Genomic DNA, 23,089 nt, shown 5'->3' with positions numbered 1-23,089 from the left:
TCTTATTTAGCCAAAAACCACAAGCAGTATGTCTCCATGGGCTTTGTCAACAGACCTCCAATCTTTGACCCCTGTCAGCAACCAAGGGAAAAAATGGTCCAATTTGTTGAACTGTAGAAAGGATCTATCCATCTCTGAAGGAACTGGACTGGACAGAGTAGGTTTCTGCTAAACCACTGTCATGGTCCATAGTGTGTCAATTTTGGTGATATTGGTCTATCTGAATATCTCAGCTTCAGCAGTGATCCTCTGGTACATTTAATGCAGGTACATCTGAGCTGTTTAAAATCAGAAACAAGGATCTGCCCCCAGACAGTGTCACATGGAGGAAACAAGCCTTTATTTAGGGCATATTTCAAGGGGCATAATAAAAAATGCTTCTCAAGAATCAAATGTTTTGGTAATCTTTTTTACTTTCAATTCCTGCTGCTGGTTTCTGTAGGCATTTTGGAATAAATGATCTGGGGCATAAGGAATTATGCCAGACAAGAAGCCTTGATTCACAGTTAGGGCATAAGCAAAAATTAATAAGCAGAATTCTTTTTCGTGTGAATGTAAGAGATTAAATTTTTAATGCCTAAAATATGTCATTATTAATATCATTATATTATATTGTTTCTATATTTTTCACATAACTACATTATGTACACTTATCAATGGCCATAGAAGCACATTACATTTAATATGTGTGGTAGAATTATTTTAACTGTAATCTTTTTTTATTTGTGCCATAGTGAAGTGTGGGTTCTGGTGCTGTCTTGTGCTGAACATTTTTAACAGATGGCCTTGTATGCATCAGAAAAATACTAGACTTTTTTTTGGAGAAAAATAAAACAGAACATATTGAATTTTAACTTATTTGATATGTGCCTAGATTTTGAACATTCCAGCTGTGTAATTTTACATCATTATGTTTAAAGAATAAAATAAGAAAACGACTTTTACTTAAGACTTAAAATTTTACAACAGAATGAGTATACAGTGAGTATGAGTATACATAACCGTATGATCTACTTTAACTAATTAAATAAAAAAAAATTCATATGCAATTGTTTGAACTTCTTATGTCAAGAGGTTTGTAGTCAGCCAGGCCTTGTTTTTATTCTTTTCTGTGTGCATCAGAAACTAAAAACAGTGTTCCACATGGTTGGATTGTCAGGCCGGTGGTAAGGACTCAAAGGGAAACCAATGGCTTGAAACTGTCAACAGGCAAAAAAAGTCCTGATTACTCATTGGATGAATGGAAATTGTGACTTTTAAGAGGGTTGTGCTCTGCTCAACAAATTCTTTCAACTCTCTACAGTTAATTACATGCTACAACAAAAATAATATTTTGTTATTTTTTCAAATGAATGGTTAATAAAAATCATTACATAATTGTGTACATAATACATGAGTTAGTGGTTACATTTTTGTGCTGGAATTTCCCACTGTGTGAATTGCTCCAACAAAAATGAGTAAGCTCAACAATTATAAAACCAGCCCTCCCTTTCCCTTTTCTTTCCAGCAATGAAAGGGTAATCGGGTGGGTCGAATCTTACTTCGCTGCTGTTGGTCGACAGACACATCAACCAACAGCATTCGCCAGTCAAACTGGAAGCGGGGCGGGACACGAAAGATCGCTGGTGGTTGTTGACGGTCGAGGGAGACGCTCGTCTTCAGTGCCGAGATGTTTCTACACAATCTGCAGGATGATATGCCTTTCAAACCGACACGGGACAGGCTGTACACGACGCGCTGCTGTGGATGCTGCCATGTCCGGACGGGAACCATCATACTGGGGACTTGGTACATGGTGGGTACAGGCTGCTGCTGTTAGCCATGTTGTGAGCTTAGCGACAGACAGCGGACATAACGCCCCTTATGCAGAATGTCGCATGAAAATGTCGCCTGTGTTTTGCGTTGCATGAGAGGCAGTTTACTGTTGAACATTTGCTATTGATACCAAACATGTTAATCCAAGTGCGGCAGGTCCTACAGCCCAGGCTATGTAGGAAGGGTGACATAGTTTTTCACACAAATTCAGTTCGAATGTTTGTGTCAACTTTGCAATGGTTGTCTTCTAAAACAAATTAAACTATAATGTAAACCCCGTATTTTTTTTTGTAGACACAGTTATTAGCCTAGCAGTGGTTACCAGGGTAGCTTAGATCGTTAGTCGGCTAATTCTACTAAAATACAAAGAGATGGAGTGATGCACAAAAAGAGCACATTTTGATTGGTTTCGCAGTCCGTCCGTGATTGTTCTGTAATTACGCTCTCTGTTTGATTTCACCTATTTTAGAGACCTTATTTGCCTGCTGTTCTGTTAACGTGTTGCTTAGCTTAGTGTTGTATTCGTCAGAAGCACCTTGCCCACCACTCCTCCTCCGTTCCGGAGGTCACGTTAAACTGGGCATACACCCAACTTCAATTCTATATCTAAATTACATGCGTAGATAAAGAAAGCACACGATTTATGTGCGCACACTGTGCTGATGCGACCTGGCTGCTCACACTGCATGAGCCAATATGAATACGCCAGAGGCTGAAGAAGACTCCCTGCTTTGGCCATTTGTGCAATTTTGTGCGCAGAAAAATCCAAAAAAGAGGCGGAGGAGTGTATGGCTACACTTTAAAAATTAGGAAAAACACAAAAAGAAATTCATTGATCACTATAAATATCTTGTCTACACTTATCTCTGTTGTTCCGCCATGTTAAAATGGCTTGCATTTGTTGCAGCTCTTGCTTTTAATTAAAGGCCCCCTATCATGAAAATTTCACTTTGTGAGATTATTTAACATTATTACGAGTTCCCCTAGACAGGCTGTGGTCCTGCAGTGGCTAGAAATGGCGATATGTAAAAAGAGTGCTTATTTCGCCATTAGGGGAACGGTTGCCTCCCGTTTCTCATGCTTTTTCCACCCAGAGAATTTCCCAGCCTCCCATAAAACTTTATCTCCATCGAATTCATACTTTTGTGTTTTAAACAACTATATCAAAAGTGTTTTATGCAACATGAAAGGCCTCTTAAAACCAGCAAGCAATTTGCTGTAAATTATTATTTTTTTATTCAAACTCAACACTTTCATTGGATCAAAGCTTAAAATCATTTCTGTGAAACATTTCTGTGAAATTTTTATGATGTACATGGAAAAAAATCTATGAAATTCAGTTTCCAACTGTCCAATTTCCTTCAAATTTTGAAATTTTATCAGATTTTGTGAATTTAATTTATTTTGCCTCTACAATTTTATTGAAAAGTATTTCAGTGTATAATTTCCAATGCCAATAAGCCACAACATTTTAAATAATATTATTCAGGTTGCTCAAATTCAACTAGTGAAATTGCTCCACTTTACTGATAACAGTTATCGTTTTTTGATGTTAAGTGAAAGCCAGCCCATACTTAAATCTGATTTTTTTTTTTATTTTGCGTAGCAAAGCAATTAGAATGCTTTTGGAATTGGAATGTGGAATTGGAAGCAAGCAGTGATTCACACATACACATTTTCCCTCTCACTCTTATTCTGTCATGTGAACGCTTCATGCAAAATAATCTTTCACATGCATGCTCTTGTTTGCTTGCTCTAGTTTTTGGGATATTTTCTGCAATTTGTGGGCATCAATATGTGGTAGATTCCAAGAACTTTTGGGAGACTTGGGATATCTGGCAGCTGTGTGTCTCTGTTTAAAAGTAATTTCTGCTATTTTATCTATTGTGAAAAAATGCCCATCCCTATAACTCAGGCTACAAATCAGTTATCAGTCATAAAAATAAGATACCTTGTAGAAGCTCAAAGAAGCTTATTTAGAGGAGTGCAGTTCATATGAGGATGCTTAAGTTTCATGTGCTGCAACCTTTTTTCGCACACAAAATCTTTTATGAGTACGTTCAACTAAACAAATTAAAATTGTCATAGTTCAGTTGTATTCAGACACGACTTGGGGGCTTAACCAAGTTACACTTACACTTGAATCGCCATCCTGAGCCATATTAACATGGTGTTGATTCAATTCCCTCCAGGTGATCACAACAGTGCACAAATGTAGTGCTGTGTTGTCAACCTTAAATCAAACTCTTGAACTTCAGTTGATGTGGTTGGCTGTAAACTTTGGAGACATTTGATATGCTACCTAACCTTAGTGAGAGCATCCACTAACATTTGGTGTGTGCCACATGCCCTAAATGTAAATGATACTATAAATCAGAAATGGGAGGTCACAAGTAAGTCACTCAAGTCTCGAGTTAAAACCATGCCTATAAACACAAACATATTAACCTGTGCCCCCCTAAAGTTGTATGCTTGATGAGCTTCAACAATTAGGCTATGTGAGCTGGATGGAATGGTAGTGCCTTCTGGCATCACTTGCTGTTGCAACCTGATTGTATGGTACTCTGTTAATTTGTGTACAAATCAAAGATGGAATAAAAGAAGTCATGTGATGTCCAAATTCTGGTTCCCTCTGACGCCACCTGCTGTTGTGGGGCCTTGCCTATTTGTGTGGAACACAAGTCTTGCTAACCTCAGTTGTGTTACTCTGTGCTTGTACTGCTATGTGTTGTAAATGTAAAACCAGTGACTCAGACATGCAAAATGTTTATTTTTGTTTTATTCACTATTTAGATTTGTTTAAGTTGCATTTTTTCATTTGCAAGCCACGCTGTATTTTTTGGAAAGTGGTCTTTTGTTTTGCAAAACACATTGCGTTTGTGTAAGAACTATATTTTTATTTGTAAAGCATGGTGTGCATTTTTCTGGATTGAGTTTCATTTGTTTGCAGATCATGGGACATTTATTAAAAGCGTTTAGTGTATTTGTGATGTTTTGGCAGGCATCTAACTTCATACAGGACTGCTGGAAGCAGTTGAGGGTGAACAGCTGGGTGAAATACACATGAAAGATGCTGACTGTCCTGGTGAATCAGGTGAAACATTTGAGTTGCTGGTTTCAGGAGTTTTGGGGTGCAAAGATATAATACTATATATGCATGCATGTATGTATTTATTTATCAGGATTAATCTGTAATACGTGTTACTTTAGCAACAGTTGCTTCCTGTTCAGCATCTAAGCCCCAGTGACATTTTGGCTTGGAATTGGCATAAACGCAGACAGCAAATATGCTTCCTGCTTCCTAAATAAACTGAGTATCATCAAATGTCTCAACCCCACAGGATATTAGGGACTCTTCTAAAATATCTTTTATTTTCTAATAGTCGTATTTCTTTATAATAGTCGTTGCCGACAGGCATAACATCAGAGATAGTGCTTTGAACAAAGGATTGCTCCATGTAACAGAAGAAGAATTAGGCACATAGACAAGCAACATACATTTATGTAGTGTTGTCCAGTAAACAAAGCAGTTTTTATTTCCTTTATTTTTAACGACTCCATCTTGCACTGTTCCCAGTTCCAGTTCCATACTATCTGATCCCTTTGGCTCCAATAGTTCATGTTTTCTAACTACACTACATTTTTCCCCTTTGCAGACTATTACTCAACTTAAGCGTCTGCTGCAAATGTATTATTATAAATTTAAATAGATCTAACAATTTAATTCTGGTAAACTGCAACAAATATCTTCTTCTTCACTTTTACAAATTTCATTCTGAGATGAGCTGGATTATGACTACCCTCCCAGATTTGGTGGCAGATTTTGCCGATGCCCTGTTAGGAGTTGTGTGATATGCCATTAAGATTTTTGACCATTATTCCCTTCCCTTCACTTTTTGCCGCCCTGAAGACTTGTGTTCAAAGATATTCATTAACTCTCTAATCAGTCCCTCCAGGAATTTACTTTTGCTGAATCACCGCAGCTTTTTTTGGAATTTTGACCAATCGCAGCACTTCCTACCTTTTGCAAAATAGTCTCTGCTGTAAACTTAAAATAAATAAATAAACAAACAATTTCTAGCAATTTCTCTTTCTGGTAAACCGCAACAGACACCTTCACATCTACACTTTTACAAAGTAAACTTCTGAATCAAGCTAGTTTCTGGACTACCCTCCCAGATCTGGGACCACATGATAGGAATGCTGTTCTACCTTTCATTTACTGGTAAACCGCATTGTGCAGAACACGGATGGTCTAGCTCCAACATCTGAACTCAAGTTTGAGGTCAGGGCTGGTGACTCCTAATCCTTCTTTCTATACATGTCCATATTTGGCTAATCAAATCCCTGGTGCATTTCATGTGGTAAGTTCAAGGCTAGTTTTCTTTTTCTTTTTGGAAGTACCAATTCTAAGATTCAGTCCATTATGTGTTGATAACTCATCCAAGCATTCTGGGATCTGTGTTGCCCATTGTCCAGTTTCTATAATTTAAATTAGTCTTTGAAGCGTGTCATCTAAATTTCTATTTGAATCTTGTGTAGTGTAATGGCTGGTACCTCACTCCAAATGACTGATAACACTCACTCCCTGTTTGTGTCCAAAAAGTTATTGCCATCTGTTACTGGTAGTAGTTTTGAGTGAGAATGCCATATACCACTTTCCTGATATGTTCCTGCTAAAGTGCTCTGCAGTTTTTGCTCACAAGTGTTGGAGAAGTCCAGAATGGTCTAGATTACGTGTCCATAATGATGCTACTGGTCCACTTGAAGATCCCTGAAGCTGTAGTTGTAACGGTGGTGGTGGCTGTGGTGACCCTTTGGTTCATTTCATGCTATGTCCTCGTTTAGCAGTTGTCAGGAACCAGGATTTATTTGCTGGTCTCTTTACTGGGGTCTGCCAGTAGTCTGTGCGCTTGATTCTGTGTCTCTGAGAAAACAAACAGAAGCAGCGGCTGACGGTGGCACTGTACGACCGATACTGAAATATGTGGTGATAGTAGTATATTGGTGCTACAGTGGCCCGGTACCCTAACTAGGACAGCCTAACTAGGGTGAATTTTAACTTTGTCTGTGTCTAACAGATATGATCAAGGGCTGTTCCCTTAATCCCAATAACATTCTCTAACCTGGCAAGGAGAATAGCGTGATCGATAGTGTCAAACGCTGCACTCAGATCAAGCAGGACAAGCAGAGAGATGCGTCCCTGATCATTTTTCAGTGACCTGAAGTTGCAGTAAATTATTTCTAAGTAAGGTCTGATTGAAATCCTTAAATTCATCATTTTCATTAGTTTTTTCTTTTTTTTGTGCTCTGCTAAAACAGGTAATCATTTTACCATTTCCTAATGTACTAAAGTAATTCCTACGACATTTAAGTTCAATTTCTGACTTACAATTTAGGATTTTCTTGTATGTATCTAAACTAAACTAATGATGTGCAAAATATACATTTGGAAAGTGAACGTTTTTTCCAATATATTGAAATTAGTATATATGTATTTTTAATATGACTGTGTATATTTTTAAACTACAGTAATTCATTAACTTTACCACATTTTCAAAAAAAAAATGTTTTTGACAATGTTAATTATACACTTTCTGTTTTACAGAATTTCTCTATTCATTTCACTGAATTTTACAGTGATTGCAAGTAGTCATTTTTATTTTTTAAATTCGGATGTTGTGATTAGTGAATGTGCTGTCATGTTGTACAATAGGACCCTGTAGACAGAAGTCTGATGTTGTGGGTGTGAATCTGTGATTGTGTCTGCAGATCCCTGTGTGTGTTGCACAGGCAACACACACACACGTCCAAGCAAATAAAGCTTGAATTCATTGACAAGTGCCAATTGAGTATTACTAAAGTTGTTCAACCTGATTTGCTCTAATTGTCATCATATAATTGCATTCCTTACGTTAAATGCATGTTTTGCTCACATGGTGGTTCAAAATCTTAGAGACCAAGACAAAGACAAACTCATAAAAGAGGCAGAAAGCATAATCTTAAAGACCAGTGTTTGGGCATCAAGAGCTATGCAGTGCAATACATTAAAATGACAACACACAATCAATAATCACTGAAAATGGTAAATGTTTTACTGTATACCCAATGTTGTGTATCACTTCATGAGCTGAGCTGTGTGTCACATCATTAAATAAGTTGTGGCCAGTACGGGGGTCAAACCCGCGACATTGGCATTATTAGCACCACATTCTAACCAGCTGAGCTAACCGGCCTCGATACATTAAAAGCTTTGACTGTTTTGGACGATTGATTAACCGCTTTTATGTCCAAGAGTCTTGGCACAAAATGCAAGAGTTTGTTTAATCCCTGCATGTAGTTTTCCCGAAACTGTTTTTCCCCTTTTTTTATCATAAGGCAATTAGCTGAAATGCTAGAGCACTTGCTTACTATGCGAGAGATAGCGGGGATCAATGCCTGCGTTCTCCATGTTTCATATTTTGATTATTTTTCTTTAATTAAGCACCTTTATACGACACAGCACAGCAGTACTACATACATGAAAAAAGTACAATCTGTTGCTGGATGTACTCAAATGTTCGCCGGTTCAAGGCATCCCTAATTGGAACATTTTTTCCAAAACAGACGCCCAACGTGGGGCGTCTGTGATTAAGAGTCTCATGCTCTACCGACTGAGCTAGCCGGCCACAGAACACTGCATTATTATTGAACAAATCCGAATTCATTGGATTATATCTGTGTCTTATATCTAATTTCCCCATCACTATAACTACCATTGGCAATGAAACGCATTGTGCATTTTTCTATACCTACTGATTTTGTCTGTGTTCTGGGTCAACTCTTGGGGCAGTGGTGGTCTAGTGGCTTTTGAAGCTGCCCAGGCTCCACTCATGGCTGCCCTCTGCTCACAAAGGGTGACTGGTTAAATGTAGAGAACAAATTTAATCATGTGCACTGTGTGCTGTGATATGCTTTGCATCACAATGACATAAACAATCACTTTCACCTTCATTGAATCTAGTAGTTAAGGGCTCAAACTATTTCTTACTATTTCTTAGGGTACTGCCAGCTGCTGCTATTGTGCACCTGAGCTACACATTAAACTAGGGGTGTTAAAATGAATGGTATAATCGACGCATCGTGATGCAGACGTGGATATTGCATCGATGCGGTGCAGAACATTGATTAAATCATAATGACGTTTGCCTGGTGATTTTTCTTGTTAAAAAGTAGTGCCGTTAGTGACTGTGGCGGCCTGATCTGAGTACAGCGCTGAGGATTTTCACGCTGTGCAACATGGCACACGGCGGCCTTGTTCTGGCACTGCGGTCATTTATTGGACTTGACCACTGCGCCATGATTTATTTTGTGGGACCAATAGAATACAAGCGGGCAAGTGTTCTTTCGGCCGCTTCAAAACACACAAAGCCGGAATGGAGAAAAAAGCTTATCTTTCTCTCAGTGTCCAGAGATCTAAAACACAACATTTATCATCTTAGTTTTTTTTTTTTTTTTTTTTTTAATGAAAAACATGCAGACTTTTTGCGATGCACGCAATGCGTTCGGTCTAAAAGCTGCTTTACATTTGCTCCCATGAGCAGAAAAACAATCTGTGTTCAGTCCATGCTCACCTGACGCCACAGATGTCTGAACCAGGCGTTTTCTATGGAATCAGATTTGTGCAAAAAAATTGAAACAAAAGTTTCCTAATATTAAAAGAAAAAACAAGAGGTTGGAATTTTGACATTCTTGCTTGTGAGACTTTGTTACGCTGCTCGTTTTTATAGTTGCACTGCTGGCTTTTCTGACGCTTTGCTCCGTTTTACACTTACGCTGCGTGAGAAGACGGTTGGACTTTTGGAACATTTCGCCTCATTTGAGTGACTGCTTCGTTCCCCCTTAACTATTGACTGCTGTTTTGGCATCCGTAGCCTCATATTTTAGCCATTCTTGTAGATAACAAATAAGAATGCTTTGTGTGTTGATAAATCATATTTGCCAGGAAAGCCTAAAGAATTAGGCACTCTGAAAAGAGCAGAATTTACCATCAGAATTCTAAACCTTATCACTGCGAGATGTGCATACCCAACAGTAACAGCCATTTGCAATGATATATGGAATGAGATTTTTGCATACGATCAACTGCACGATTAACCAATTGTATTGAGTATTGATTAAATACGCTGATTATGATGTGATTGATATGTAATGGTTAATAGCTGTTGCTACTCTGTGTGTTCTTGAAGGCCACATAACTCGCAGTGTTCCGGGGAATGGAGCGGTCTAATGCCTGCAGGCCAATGAGGAGAAGCCCCACCCACACAAGAGAATTGTGGCAAAACTCCAACTGAGTAATCAGGCAGCGTAAACGTAAAACAGGGAGGAGTGACTGAAAAGCCAGCAGTGAAACTGTAAAAACAAGCCATGAAAATTAAATAGCGAGATGTAAGCAAAAACATATGTTGTCATTATTTTACATTACAATGTCATATTGTAACATCCCTGGACATATGCTCCCATGTGTTGTGTGGCTGGCTGTGTTTTTGTATCCTGTCTCTTTTAGGTTTACTTCATGGGAGGAGTTGAATCCTACCTGCGCTACCTACCATCTGCCTATTGGTCACCTCCACCTAATATTTAGAGACTTCAGATGGTGTTCTGCTAGGCCCTTAATCTTTCGGGAGGTCCCTAGCGTCCACAGAGATCTGCAAGGAGCTCTGCTGGGGATCTCATTTGTGTGTTTTGTTGCTTTGTGTGATAGACCCCTTTGTTGTGAGCCTGTGTTAGCCTGTTAGCTTTTGGTGCCCTTTTTGTTAACTTGTGCGTGCTTCAGTTATCCCCCCTGGACCACCCCTTCCTTTAGGCTGTACTGATGTTGGTTAGCTGTCCTGAATCTGCTGTTTTAGTGTACCTGTTAGCTCACTTTAATTAAAAGCACTGTTTGTATCCTTTGTTTGGTTGTGTGTGAATCAGTGGACATCCTCCTCTCCACACCCATGTCGTGTTTCTTAGACCCCTAGGAATGTGACTATATCAGAAAAGTTTTGTTTCAAAATTTTGGCACAAATCTAATTCCAGTCTTTTTTCTGTCATTTGTGGCATTGGGAGTATGGACTGAACACAGACCATTTTTCTGTTCATTGTAGCAAATCAAAGCGGCCACACAAGTGTACAAGACCTTATCTCTTGTATTTGAAAACATCATGTGACCATGTAGAAAATTTAGGGGCTGCATCATGATGCATCGAGACATCGTAATCGAGTCACGAGGTTCACACCTCTACATTAAACCCATTCTTATTTACCTCACACAGGCATAAATATTCTCACTTGTCTTCACAGGTAGTCAACCTTCTGATGGGAATCCTGTTGACTGTGGCAGTCACTCATCCAGAAAACGTCCCCACTATTAACCTGCAGTATGAGGTCATTGAGCACTACTTTGCCTCAAACAGGATGTCAGGTGAGAGAGTGAACCTTAACCTCTTTATGAGTTGATTTTTGCACATCATACAAGAGTTGGGGCAGTGGTGGCCTAGCTGGTACAGAAATTGATTCGTAATGAGAAGGTAGCTGGTTTGAATCCCCGGCACCACCAAGGTGCTACTGAGGTGCCACTGAGCAAAGTACTGTCTCCACACACTGCTCCCCATGGCTGCCCACTGCTCACTAAGATGATGGGTTTAAAAAAAAGGTTAGAGGTGTAATGATTATAAATGCATCATATCAATGTATCATGATTAATCCCATTTTTGTACATTCCTTCACATGTTTTCAAATAAGTTAATGAGGTGAGAGTTAGTCTGAACCATTTTTCTTGCATTTGTGGCATCAAGTGAGTGTGGCATGGTGGTAGTAGCCTAGTGGGTAACACACTCGCCTATGAACCAGAAGTTCCCACTTACTACCATTGTGTCCCTAACACTTAACCCTAAGTTGCTCCAGGGTGACTGTCCCTGTAACTACTGGTTGTAAGTCGCTCTGGATAAGGGTGTCTGATAAATGCTGTAAATGTAAATGTATATATGGACTGAACGCTGACTGTTTTTTTGCTATTTGGAGCAAATTAAAACGTCCACCCAGGCTTTAGGTCTGCTGTGAATTTGTATGCAGTCATGCTGCATGCAACATTTTCTTTGTTTCAGTGAAACGGCAATCGAACACTTATCAAATACAGCAAAAATGCAGATGGAATTCAGAGACCTTTCATTTCAAATGTCCATGTAGACCAGGCTGAACTCCTAGTCTGAGCTCAGCTGTACTCTGATCAGAATCAGAATCTTATTTATTGGCCAAGTAAGTGCAAGGACATACAAGGAATTTGATTCCGGTAGATGGTGTCTCTCAAGTACAATGTAGGAAAAAACATCAACAAACAACGACAACAACAATGTGCAAGGATGTGGTAAGTGTTATTGTACAAGTTGTGGATTTGTTTGTGATTTATAAATAATTATATCTATTTATCAGGTAGCCACAGGCACTACCAGCACAACATTTTGACTAGGATATTTATGCTGGTACCAGAAAATCTCTATGATGTAATCAACTATGTTCTGCACTGCATCAATGCAGAGTCAACATCTGCATTGCAATGAATTGATTATGAGATTAATTTCAACACCCCTATGGTCATTAATATTTTCTATTCAATATTTCTACCAGGGTATGTACATTTAGCAGCTCAGCTGTATTTATGTCTAGATATATGTTTTGTTTTCTTCTAAGTCACTGTGGGAAGGTTCTCAACACTGTTATAATGACGTCATTGTCTCAAACAGGTCATGGTCATTGATGAGGTTGAAGTTAAATAATGTATCTTTTAATATATCATGCTGGCCATGATTAAACTGAAAACATAAGATCTGACTTCTTTTCTCCTCTTTTGTGTCTTTAGAGAATGTCTGTGTTGGATTTGCCATCTCTCTTCTGATGTTCACCATCAGTGCCATGATGGTGTATGGAGCCATCACTGTAAGTACTTCTGTTGTTGTAGTGTACTTCCATACCAAGCTGTAATAGCTGGTTTTGTCTGTATGCACTTATGTGCACACAAGTTGTTTGTGGTAGTAGCCTAGTGGGTAACACACTCGCCTATGAACCAGAAGACCCGGGATCGAATCCCACTTACTACCAAGTTGCTCCAGGGAGACTGTCCCTGTAACTACTGATTGTAAGTCGCTCTGGATAAGGGCGTCTGATAAATGTTTCATATTCACAAATAAATAGTGTTGATATTGCAGTTTCTATTTCTTCTGTCACTTCTGCAATACGCAATCGTGGCATTATTTAGATGTCAAGATATTTGTGATGGTTTAGCAGATGGCTGGGAGAAAATGACCAAGAACATGGAACAAATTAGAGTTTATTCATGTCTGGAATGGATAGTTTATTATATAATATTATTATAATAATTTATATAATAGTTTATTCTTTTTATATAATAGTTTATAAGGTAACCATAGTATAATAATAAGATAACCTAGTATTAAGTATGAACTTGGTTTGACATAAAGAAAAGGTTGTTTTTGTCTGTTCTGGGTGGTGGTAGCCTAGAGTGTAACACACTCACCTAGGAAATCAAAGACCCATGTTCAAATCCTACTTACTCCCATTGTCCCTGAGCAAGACATTTAACCCTAAATTGCTCCAGGGGGACTGTCCCTGTAACACCTGATTGTAGGTCGCTCTGGATAATGCAAAATGCAACATAGCAACCAATGAAAATATATCTGGGAATTCTTTGAGTTATTCTGCTACTTGTAATGAAATTTACTGAAAGGGTTGTTGACCCAAACAATGATGCTCTGAGCATCGCTTCAAGCAAAGTGTAAGTCATCATTTGTTTTAATTCACAATTTGTTTGAAACAAATGACAATTTGTTAAGGGAATGTTATACAGATAATTAGCACCACTTTTTCAATGCTGAGTGACTATACTAAACTTTTACATCCTGCAGCATGAAAGCATGTGGTAATTTGTAGAATGCAGTGCATCTGGAAAGCAGTGCGTAACCTATGCAGTGCATCTGGAAAGCATTCACAACGCATTCGTTGATCCACATTTTGCTATGTTATAGGGCTGCAACAACGAATCGATTGAATCGATAAAAATCGATTACTAAAAGAGTTGGCAATGAATTTCCTAATCGATTCGTTATGTCGCGCAACGCGGAGACGTTTGATTATTAAAAAAAAAAAAAAAAAAAAAAACTTTATTTGAGCACGGAGCAGAGTGAACACACTCGGTCTCTCTCACGCACAGATACTAGCAGAGTTTGGCACCTCATAGACAGCGCGGAGCAAAAAAAAAAAAAACAAGCGGAGGTAGAGGACAGATACATGGCAGAGGCAGAGAAATCTGCGCGAAAATATGCAAAAGCGACGTGGCACGGCACGGGAGCACTACTGCAATGATCCAGCACCTGAAACGCAAACATGTTTGCGGAGGAAGAAGGGAGTTCAGCAGCAGGGTAAGTCGCTACAGAATCCTACTTTTGTTCCGTTTTGAAGTGAGGAACGTAATGTCCCTGGTGCTGGTGTTTAACTCGCCGCAGAGGAGAACTAGATGGGGACTTACAGCGCCACCTACAGGTGTGGAGGGGGGATGAAACAGCGTTCGGACTGTTCTACGTGTGGAACAGTCTATTGTGTCCTGAGCAAGAAACTTAACCCCAAGTTGGGGACTGTCCCTGTAACTACTGACTGTCGCTCTGGATAAGGGCGTCTGAAAAATGCCGTAAATGTAAATGTTTACCCGTCATCCAGCTTGACCGGCATGACAAGTTAGCGTTAGCTCGTTAATAAACAGTAAAGCAGTAAAGCAGGGGTGCAATAGTTACTTTACATTAAAAGACTAAAGACATGTTTTTATTCACTAGCCTTTTTTGGACCATTCATTTTTCAATCTGTTGTCATGTATGCAAAAAAACTTTTCTTACCTAGTAATTTTGTCTCGTTTCCAGTCCAAATATCTAAAAAATCTTAAATCTGTTTGAGATTATATCTCATTAAGATTAGTTTTCTTACCCCATTGGCAGATAATTTTGCTTGTTTTAAACAATCACTTAATTCTGAGATGTTTTATCAGAAAACAAGATAATTTCTTATGCTATTTCATGTGTCTAGTAAATGATCTTGATTTAAGATTTTTTAGAGACTGAAATCAGTACAAAACTACTAAGTTAGAAAAGCATTTGTTGCAGTGTGTGTGTGTGTGTGTGTGTGTGTGTGTGTGTGTGTGAGTGTGTGCGTCTGCGAGTGTGTGCATCTGCGGTGTAGTGTAGAGAACAAGTTCTGACATTCAGACAAATCCTGTTAAATTTTCTGATTTGTATTCTTATTTTATTTATAAATTATTTATCGTTCTGGCAGCTCAGGTGGCACTTTATTTAAAAAAAAAGTCTATATTTGACAGATGTAAAGCATACATGTGTATGTGTTTTGTGTTAGTCCATTTTTTTTTAATTTTATTATTATTATAACAGCTCAAGGAGCAACATGTTTTTGCACTTTCTAAAGATTTTGGTTCTGTTTTTGAATAAAGGGTTGGAAATGAATGCTTTTCTTGTTTTTTTGTTTTTTTATCTGATTCTACGCTAAAAAACAATAATCCACAGATTAATCGATTATTAAAATAATCGTTAGTTGCAGCCCTACTATGTTACAGCCTTGTTTCAAAATGCATTAAATGCATTTTTTCCTAAACACAACACCCCATAATGACAATGTGAAAAAAGTTTATTTGAGGTTTTGGCAAATTTATTAAAAATAAAAAATAAAAAAACCCATGCATTTATTCACAGACTTTGCTCAATACTTAGTTGAGGCACATTTGGCAATAATTATAGCCTCAAGTCTTTTTAAATATGATGCCACAAGCTTGACACACCTATCCTTGTTCAGTTTGGCCCATTCCTCTTCTGCAGCACCTCTGACCAATGGGAAGCTTCGGTGCATTTACATTTACAGTATTTTTCAGACGCCCTTATCCAGAGCGACTTACAATCAGTATTTACAGGGACAGTCTCCCTGGAGCAACTTAAGTTTAAGTGTCTTGCTCAGGGACACAATGGTAGTAAGTGGGATTTGAACCCGGGTCTTCTGGTTCACAGGCTTACCCACTAGGCTACTACCACCATTATGCACAGCCATGCACAGCCATTATATAATCTCTCCAGAGATATTCAAATGGATTCAAGTCTGGGCTCTGGCTGGCCGCTCAAGGACATTCACAGTTTTCATCAATGATGTCTTTGTATATTGCTGCATTTAACTAGTCTTCCAGTTCCTGCCATGGGATGGTATTGGCCTCGTGATGAGCTGTGCATGGTTCCCTCCACATGTGACACCTGGCATACATGCCAAAGACCACTTTTGTTTCTAATGGTCTGTTTCTCAGACCTTACTCTCTGAGTAATTCAGAAACTGACTTTTCTCCTGCAGCCATGACCGTTCCTATACTTAAGTTTTATTTTGTCGCTTACTGCATAGGAGACCACATTGCAGCGGGGGACCACAATTGACACGTCATGTGCAATTGCTTATGTCTGTCTGAGCTAATGAGCAGCCAATCACACAACTAAAGCACCACCCTGTCTCTCTTGATTGACAGTCATTCTACTGAAAAGTTGCATTATGAAATGAATAGGCCATCGGGAACAATGGCATTTGGAAATAAAAAGCTGCTCAAATGAAATGCAAAGCCTCTGCAATAATCTGTGTTTTGTAAAAATAATGACCATCAAATTATATTTCACAATAATAATTACATTTATATAGCAGAAAGCTCATTATTGTGAAATATATTGCTGTATATCAACGTGTTCCAGTATTTCACACTTTTATTTTGCTATTGATTCTCTTATTTATTCATATAGATATTTATTTCATGATGTCATATTTATTTATTTATTTTCAAGCACTTTGGAGTTCCATATAAGGCCGGCAAAAACAAATATACAAGTAAGTGCTCTAAACAACAAGTTATGTGTAGGATATTGAATTGAAGCTACTGGGAGCCAGCGGAGGGAGTGTAGCGGTAGGGTATTGTGAGAGGATTTGGGAAGGTTTAAAACCTTCAACAATACAATAGCAAAGCATGTGTGCTCTTTCAACAGAGAGAACTCAGCTTTATTACACAGAAAACACTACAACAAAACAAACATTTAAGAACAAGAATGATATGCCCATTTACACTCAAACACACACAAATTAACAGCTGTTAACAGTTTATCAGGCTTGGAACTTAAAATAAGCAAGACAGCACTGTACAATGCTGGGTGTTAACAGTCCTTAAATAAAACTTTCACAGACAGAGGTGCAAGAAAATAAATCATAACTGGATCCCACCCCCCCTCTCATTACTATGTGCAGGCAATGCTCATGAATAGCTTTGAAACTGGTGTGTTAAGTCGTGTTATGCTGTCTCGTCAGATTGTCTGCTGTGCGTGGGGTTTGGTCTGTGCTGCAGCAGTGGAAATCAAGCTGTGACGGAGAATAAGTTACATCATAGCGAGTTTAAAATTATCTTAAACAGCCAGGATTTCAGTTGTTATGGTTTATATATGACTAATGAACTTTCTTTATTGACCTATCTAATTGTAAGATTACAGACTGCATAGGTATGTCCATAAAGCAACTAACTATGTCATTATTATCATTATTTCACTGACAAGTACCTTCTGTGTACAATTGTGTACAAAAACGAATTTATAAATCCAGGAAAAATGAAATAATTGTTTAATATTGTAGATTAAACAATTAACGATAACGACTTACTGTAATAAGAGCAATTACAGTAACCTTATTCAACCATGGAAAATTTGGAAAATGAAGAGAGATACAACATAGATACAACAGCAGTCACACATGGGCTACTATGGAGTGCTGCATTGGCATCAGACCAGCTGCATATTCATAACTCCTCTGGAGTTCAGTGAGATACAATGCAGGGATCTGCTTTCATACACACCATTTATCAGCCCCCTTTATTCCGTAAATTATGCTGGTTTCAGGGTATAAAGGTGGATGCATGGCACATAAAACACATAAAGCAACTATGTGTTGGGGCAGTGGTGGCCTAGCGGTTAAGGAAGCGGCCCCGTAATCAGAAGGTTGCCGGTTCGAATCCCGATCCGCCAAGGTGCCACTGAGGTGCCACTGAGCAAAGCACCGTCCCCACACACTGCTCCCCGGGCGCCTGTCATGGCTGCCCACTGCTCACCAAGGGTGATGGGTTAAATGCAGAGGACAAATTTCACTGTGTGCACCGTGTGCTGTGCTGCTGTGTATCACATGTGACAATCACTTCACTTTATTATTATTATTATTTATTAAAACTTGCTGTACTATAATTTCTTCACCCAAATATATGCTAGTAATGATAAACGAGTCCTATTGCGAGTACTTTAAGCTGTAAATGCTAAATTGCATCTGGGAAGTCATTATCTTGCTTATCCTTATTAACGGCAATATTGAGTCAATGCCTGTCATTATTTCTATTGCGTTACAGTTTGGGTAAAACAGCAAAAATGTAATTAAGTCATGTCTTCATAATATATAGATATAGATCCCTTTACATTGCATCTCACTTGGGATTTGACTTCTGAAACGAAGCACTGCATTCCGTTCAAATAAAATTAAACAAAACAATTGTTTGTGTTCATTTCTTTAACACAGTTCCTGTGGGGCTAAATATCGGGGAAGATATACACTTCTCAAAAAAATAAACGGAACAGAAAAATAAGACATCCTAGATCTGAAAGAATGAAATATTCTTATTAAATACTTTACTTAAATACTTATGTTCTTTACCTAGTTGAATGTGCTGGCAACAAAATCACACAAAAATCGATGGAAATTTAATTTATCAACCCATCAAGGTCTTGATTTGGAGTCACACTCAAAATTAAAGTGGAAAACACTTTACAGGCTGATCCATCTATGATGTAATGTTAAAATGAGGCTCAGTAGTGTGTATGTCCTCCATGTGCCTGTATGACCTCCCTACAACATCTGGGCATGCTCCTGATGAGGTGGGGGATGGTCTCCTGAAGGATCTACTCCCAGACCGGGACTAAAGTATCCACCAACTCCTGGACAGTCTGTGGTTGGTGGATGGAGCAAGACATGATGTCCCAGATGTTTTCACAGGCGGGCCAGTCCATAGCATCAATTGTCTTGAGGTCTATCATTGTCTTGCAATGGGGCCAAACCTGGGCCAAACCTGGAGGATCTTGCAAGCAGTAGAATGATCTCCACATCATCTCCAGACTGTCACATGTGCTCAGAGTGAATGTCCTTTCATCTGTGAAGAGCACAGGGTGCTATTGCCGAATTTGCCAGTCTTGGTGTTCTCTGGCAATTGCCAAACATGCTGCACAGTTTTGGGCTCTAAGCAAAATCCCCTCCTTTGGATGTTGGGCCATCATACCTCATGGAGTCTGTTTCTGACCGTTTCAGCAGACACACACATACACATTTGTGGCAGTGGCAGTGCTCCTCATGTTCCTCCTTGCAAAAAGGTAGCGGTCCTGCTGCTGTGTTGTTGCCCTCCTTTGGCATCCATGTCTTCTTATGTACTGGCCTGTCTCCTGGTAGCGCCTCCATGTGCCATCCTCGATGAGCTGCATTACCTGAACCACTTGTGTGTGTTGTAGACTCAGTCTCACATTTCGTTGTGCAGCGTTGCACAGCTTCAACCACATCATCAAACACACCAATGACACAACTGTGATGGGTATCATCAGCAAGAACGATGAGTCAGCGTACAGAAAGGAGGTGCAAAGACTGACGGACTGGTGTAAGGTCAACAATGCATCCGGAAAGCCATTGTGAAGGACTACACACCCCTCACATGCACTCTTCACCCTCCTGCTATGCAACAGGGACACAGGGATTTTCCACCCTGGACTAATTTACTTTACTTTACTTGGCAGACGCTTTTAACACACTACCTCTAGTATTATATTATCTGTGTGTAATAATATCTAATCATGTAACTCTGTTTAGTTGTTCAAATGTTACATGTAGCACAAGGTTCAGGAGAAATGATGCATGTAGCTGAACTTCAAAAGTGAAGCTCAACTTCACTTTTGTTCGTGGGGAGTTCTTACTTATTATTCTTAATATCCACCTGTTGTCTATTCCATTTGCACAACAGCATGTGAAATTGCTTTGTCAGTGTTGCTTCATGAGTGGACAGTTTGATTTCACAGATGTGTGATTGGCTTGGAGTTTGATTGTGTTTTAAGTGTTCCCTTTATTTATTGATTTTTGAGCAGTGTATAAGAAAGTGAGTGTCCACCAACGTGATTCAAGACACTGTTTAAAAACCCACAGCACCCACCTAGTCACAGTTTATTCCCTTATGCCACAGACTGGCAAACAAGGACTCAAGCAAATCTGTCATTTTTCTGTAGAGCATTAGTTGTTCTATCTACCATTTTTTTATTGGGACATTTGTGTTGGTCACATTTTAACTTGGTAAACCTACACATACTAATGCAAATAAACAATAGTCTGATCGGATTTTGCCATAAACACATTCACAATTTCAGCTTGTGTTTACTCGTGCCCCACAGAAATGAGGTCTAATTCCTTTCTGTGAAATTGAACTCGAATTTATTCCCGTTGGCTCTAGATGTCTGGTTGAATTTTTACCAGTTGAGTTTCCAGTTGAATTTGATCTAAGAAAAACTTTTCTATTTCAAGTAGTCTATTCATGTGCTGAATAACACCAATCAAATAATATAATAATTTTTTCTGTATTGAATACCTAAGACTGTACACTTCAGAGATAACTGTAGAAGGCATTAGTGTATTTGTCTGAGCTAGAGCCAGCAAGTTACCTCTGGCTGAGCAAACCTGCAACTGGATTCCTGATATTGGTGTGATATATGCAAAGGCGCCACTGGATCTTTACCCATTCAGAGTGGGGTCGCCAGGAGGCTTACACTGTGTAGTGACACATTCCTGACTTTCATAAAAACAAATTCTCTCTATATATATATATATATATATGAATGTATGTCTGCCTTTGAGTATACAATACCAACTGCTGCTAGATAATTGAATCTTAGCTTGAGAATTATTGATCCTTTAGTTACTAGCCTGTAGCTACATTTTACAGAATATATTCTGTTTTACTTCTGTATTTAACAGCACCGTGATGGCTGGCTAATCCCATTCTTCTGCTATCAGCTGTTTGACTTTGCCCTCACTTGCTTGGTGGCAATCAGCTCCCTCACCTACCTACCCAGGATCAAGGACTACTTGGACCAACTGGTCAGTGCATCAAACTACCCCCTCCAGCTCAACTTGACTCAGTGACAGGGAATGTATTATACACTGATTGTTCAGTGACCATAGAGTCATGCATTCAAGTGTCATGTGAGTCTAAACCTTGCCTTGTTTCTCCTGCTCTTCCAGCCAGACTTTCCCTACAAAGACAACCTGCTGTCTCTGGACTCCAGCTGCCTCCTGCTCTTTGTATTGGTTTTCTTCGCCTTCCTCATCATCCTTAAGGTGACCAAAAACACAACAATGGAATTAGAAAGGATATGCATAAATTCAAGTAAATTCTAATACTTGATGCAAATAAATGCTTTCCCTTTTGCTTCTCATAGGCATACCTGATAAACTGTGTGTGGAACTGTTACAAATACATAAACAACCGGAACATGCCTGAGATTGCTATTTACCCTGCATTTGAAGCCCCACCGCAGGTGTGTCATTTTCACTTCTGATTACCACTAAGTATTACTTGTATTTATGTATGTATGTATGTATGTGTAGTATTTGTAGTAATTAACTGAATATTATGGAGTGGTACCAAAATGAAATAGGTAAGTACAGCAATAATTGAATAATAAAATGTCATAAATAATTCAAAATGGGAGATTAAGTCATTAATTATTGTAAAACCTGTAAATAAAAATTGTATTTAATTAATATATTTTATTTGAGCGCATCATTAATTACTTCTATCTGCTAAGATCCGTTTAGGTTTAGATTTCAAACATGTTTGTCAAGCCTTATGCATAATGTGGAATACAACTTATTAATGACTTCTCATTATGGTGCTTGAGTTTTTGAATCCTGTAGATTTCTGCTCCAACCATTGATTGACCAAATGCATAATCAAACTGGGAGGAACTCTGCATACCTGGTGTTGATATTGTCTTAATTAGTTGATTTTTTTTGTGTCAAATGCTTTTCCGTTTTCCCTTTAGTACATCCTTCCAACCTATGAAATGGCCATCAAGATGCCCGAGAAGGAGCCTCCTCCTCCTTACATGCCAGCTTGAAACTCCTTTCCTCTCCCATTGTGTTCTCTTCCCTGTATTCTTCCATATGTGTCTGTACAGTCACCAGGAACTCATCCCACCACCAGGCTGTTGTTCCCTCAAGTGGAGAGCCCTATTATGACTTCCAGATTATGCTCCACAGCCCCTGTGTGTTCAGTATTGCTGATCAAATGATTGGGGCAGGTTGTCAGACATGGATTATGACTAGAAAGGAGTGAAAGTTTTTACTTTCCATTTCCCTTTTAAATGTTGTCATTATTTTAATGTTTTAGTGGAAAGGGATTTTGTGAAAGGCTTGTGTACTTTGGTCATCCATCAGTTTTAAAAAGCACTCTCTTCTCTTTAGACGTAATATTTGTGAATCCAGTGTACCACCGGAAAAACTCTTTAAGACAATCCATTAAGGGGCTTATTATTAATGATTTCTGTTTTCAATTGTGTATGTTCTATGTTTAATTAAACTATCATAAGCATTCGGAAAAAAAAGCATTTTTTAGCACTTTTATTCCATTTTTATTTATTTAGCTTTAATGTCAGTCAGTCCATTCGTCAGCCATGTTGTGCAGTGTCCATCTTAGCTGCCTTCACTGTGATCTTACGTTGTTGTGACTTCACACAGCAAAACAGGGTAATGACTGAGGGGTGGCCCTGTCCCCTCCTGAAATGCGGCAAGTTGTTGTGAACCAGCAGTAGATGCATGCAACACTTTCTTGAGCTTTTTGTTCAAACACATTTTGATCCTTGTGGGAAATAATAAACATTGTGGGCTTCAATAAACATTGATCATCACATGATCATGATTTCTTTCTTTTTTCACCTGGAGTGTATGTGTGTATACATGTGTTTGTAAATCATGTAATCATCAGCAGATAATGTTCTGCAGGTGTTATTATTCTGTTCTGAGATCTTGAAATGTTCTTGAAGATTATAATCTTCATTTATGCATAATTTCACATATACATAAATTTACAAGGATTATTCAG

General features: G+C 38.7%; 1 protein-coding gene across 1 annotated transcript; it reads left to right on the top strand.

Moving 5' to 3' along the window:
- Positions 1-1,584: 1,584 nt before the first annotated feature.
- laptm4a (lysosomal protein transmembrane 4 alpha) lies at positions 1,585-22,900 on the top strand. The gene is made up of 7 exons (XM_028953311.1): positions 1,585-1,795; positions 11,140-11,260; positions 12,695-12,771; positions 20,962-21,084; positions 21,229-21,324; positions 21,426-21,524; positions 22,032-22,900. Exons 1-7 carry the CDS (start codon positions 1,670-1,672, stop codon positions 22,104-22,106), a joined length of 717 nt encoding a protein of 238 aa, XP_028809144.1. The 5' UTR covers positions 1,585-1,669; the 3' UTR covers positions 22,107-22,900.
- The last annotated feature ends 189 nt before the right edge of the window (positions 22,901-23,089 follow it).

The sequence above is a fragment of the Denticeps clupeoides genome, chromosome 14, assembly GCF_900700375.1.
Source record: "Denticeps clupeoides chromosome 14, fDenClu1.1, whole genome shotgun sequence".
Taxonomy (NCBI): Eukaryota; Metazoa; Chordata; class Actinopteri; order Clupeiformes; family Denticipitidae; genus Denticeps; species Denticeps clupeoides.
The sequence above is the reverse complement of the archived record's forward strand: the minus strand, read 5'-3'. Positions and strand labels throughout refer to the sequence as shown.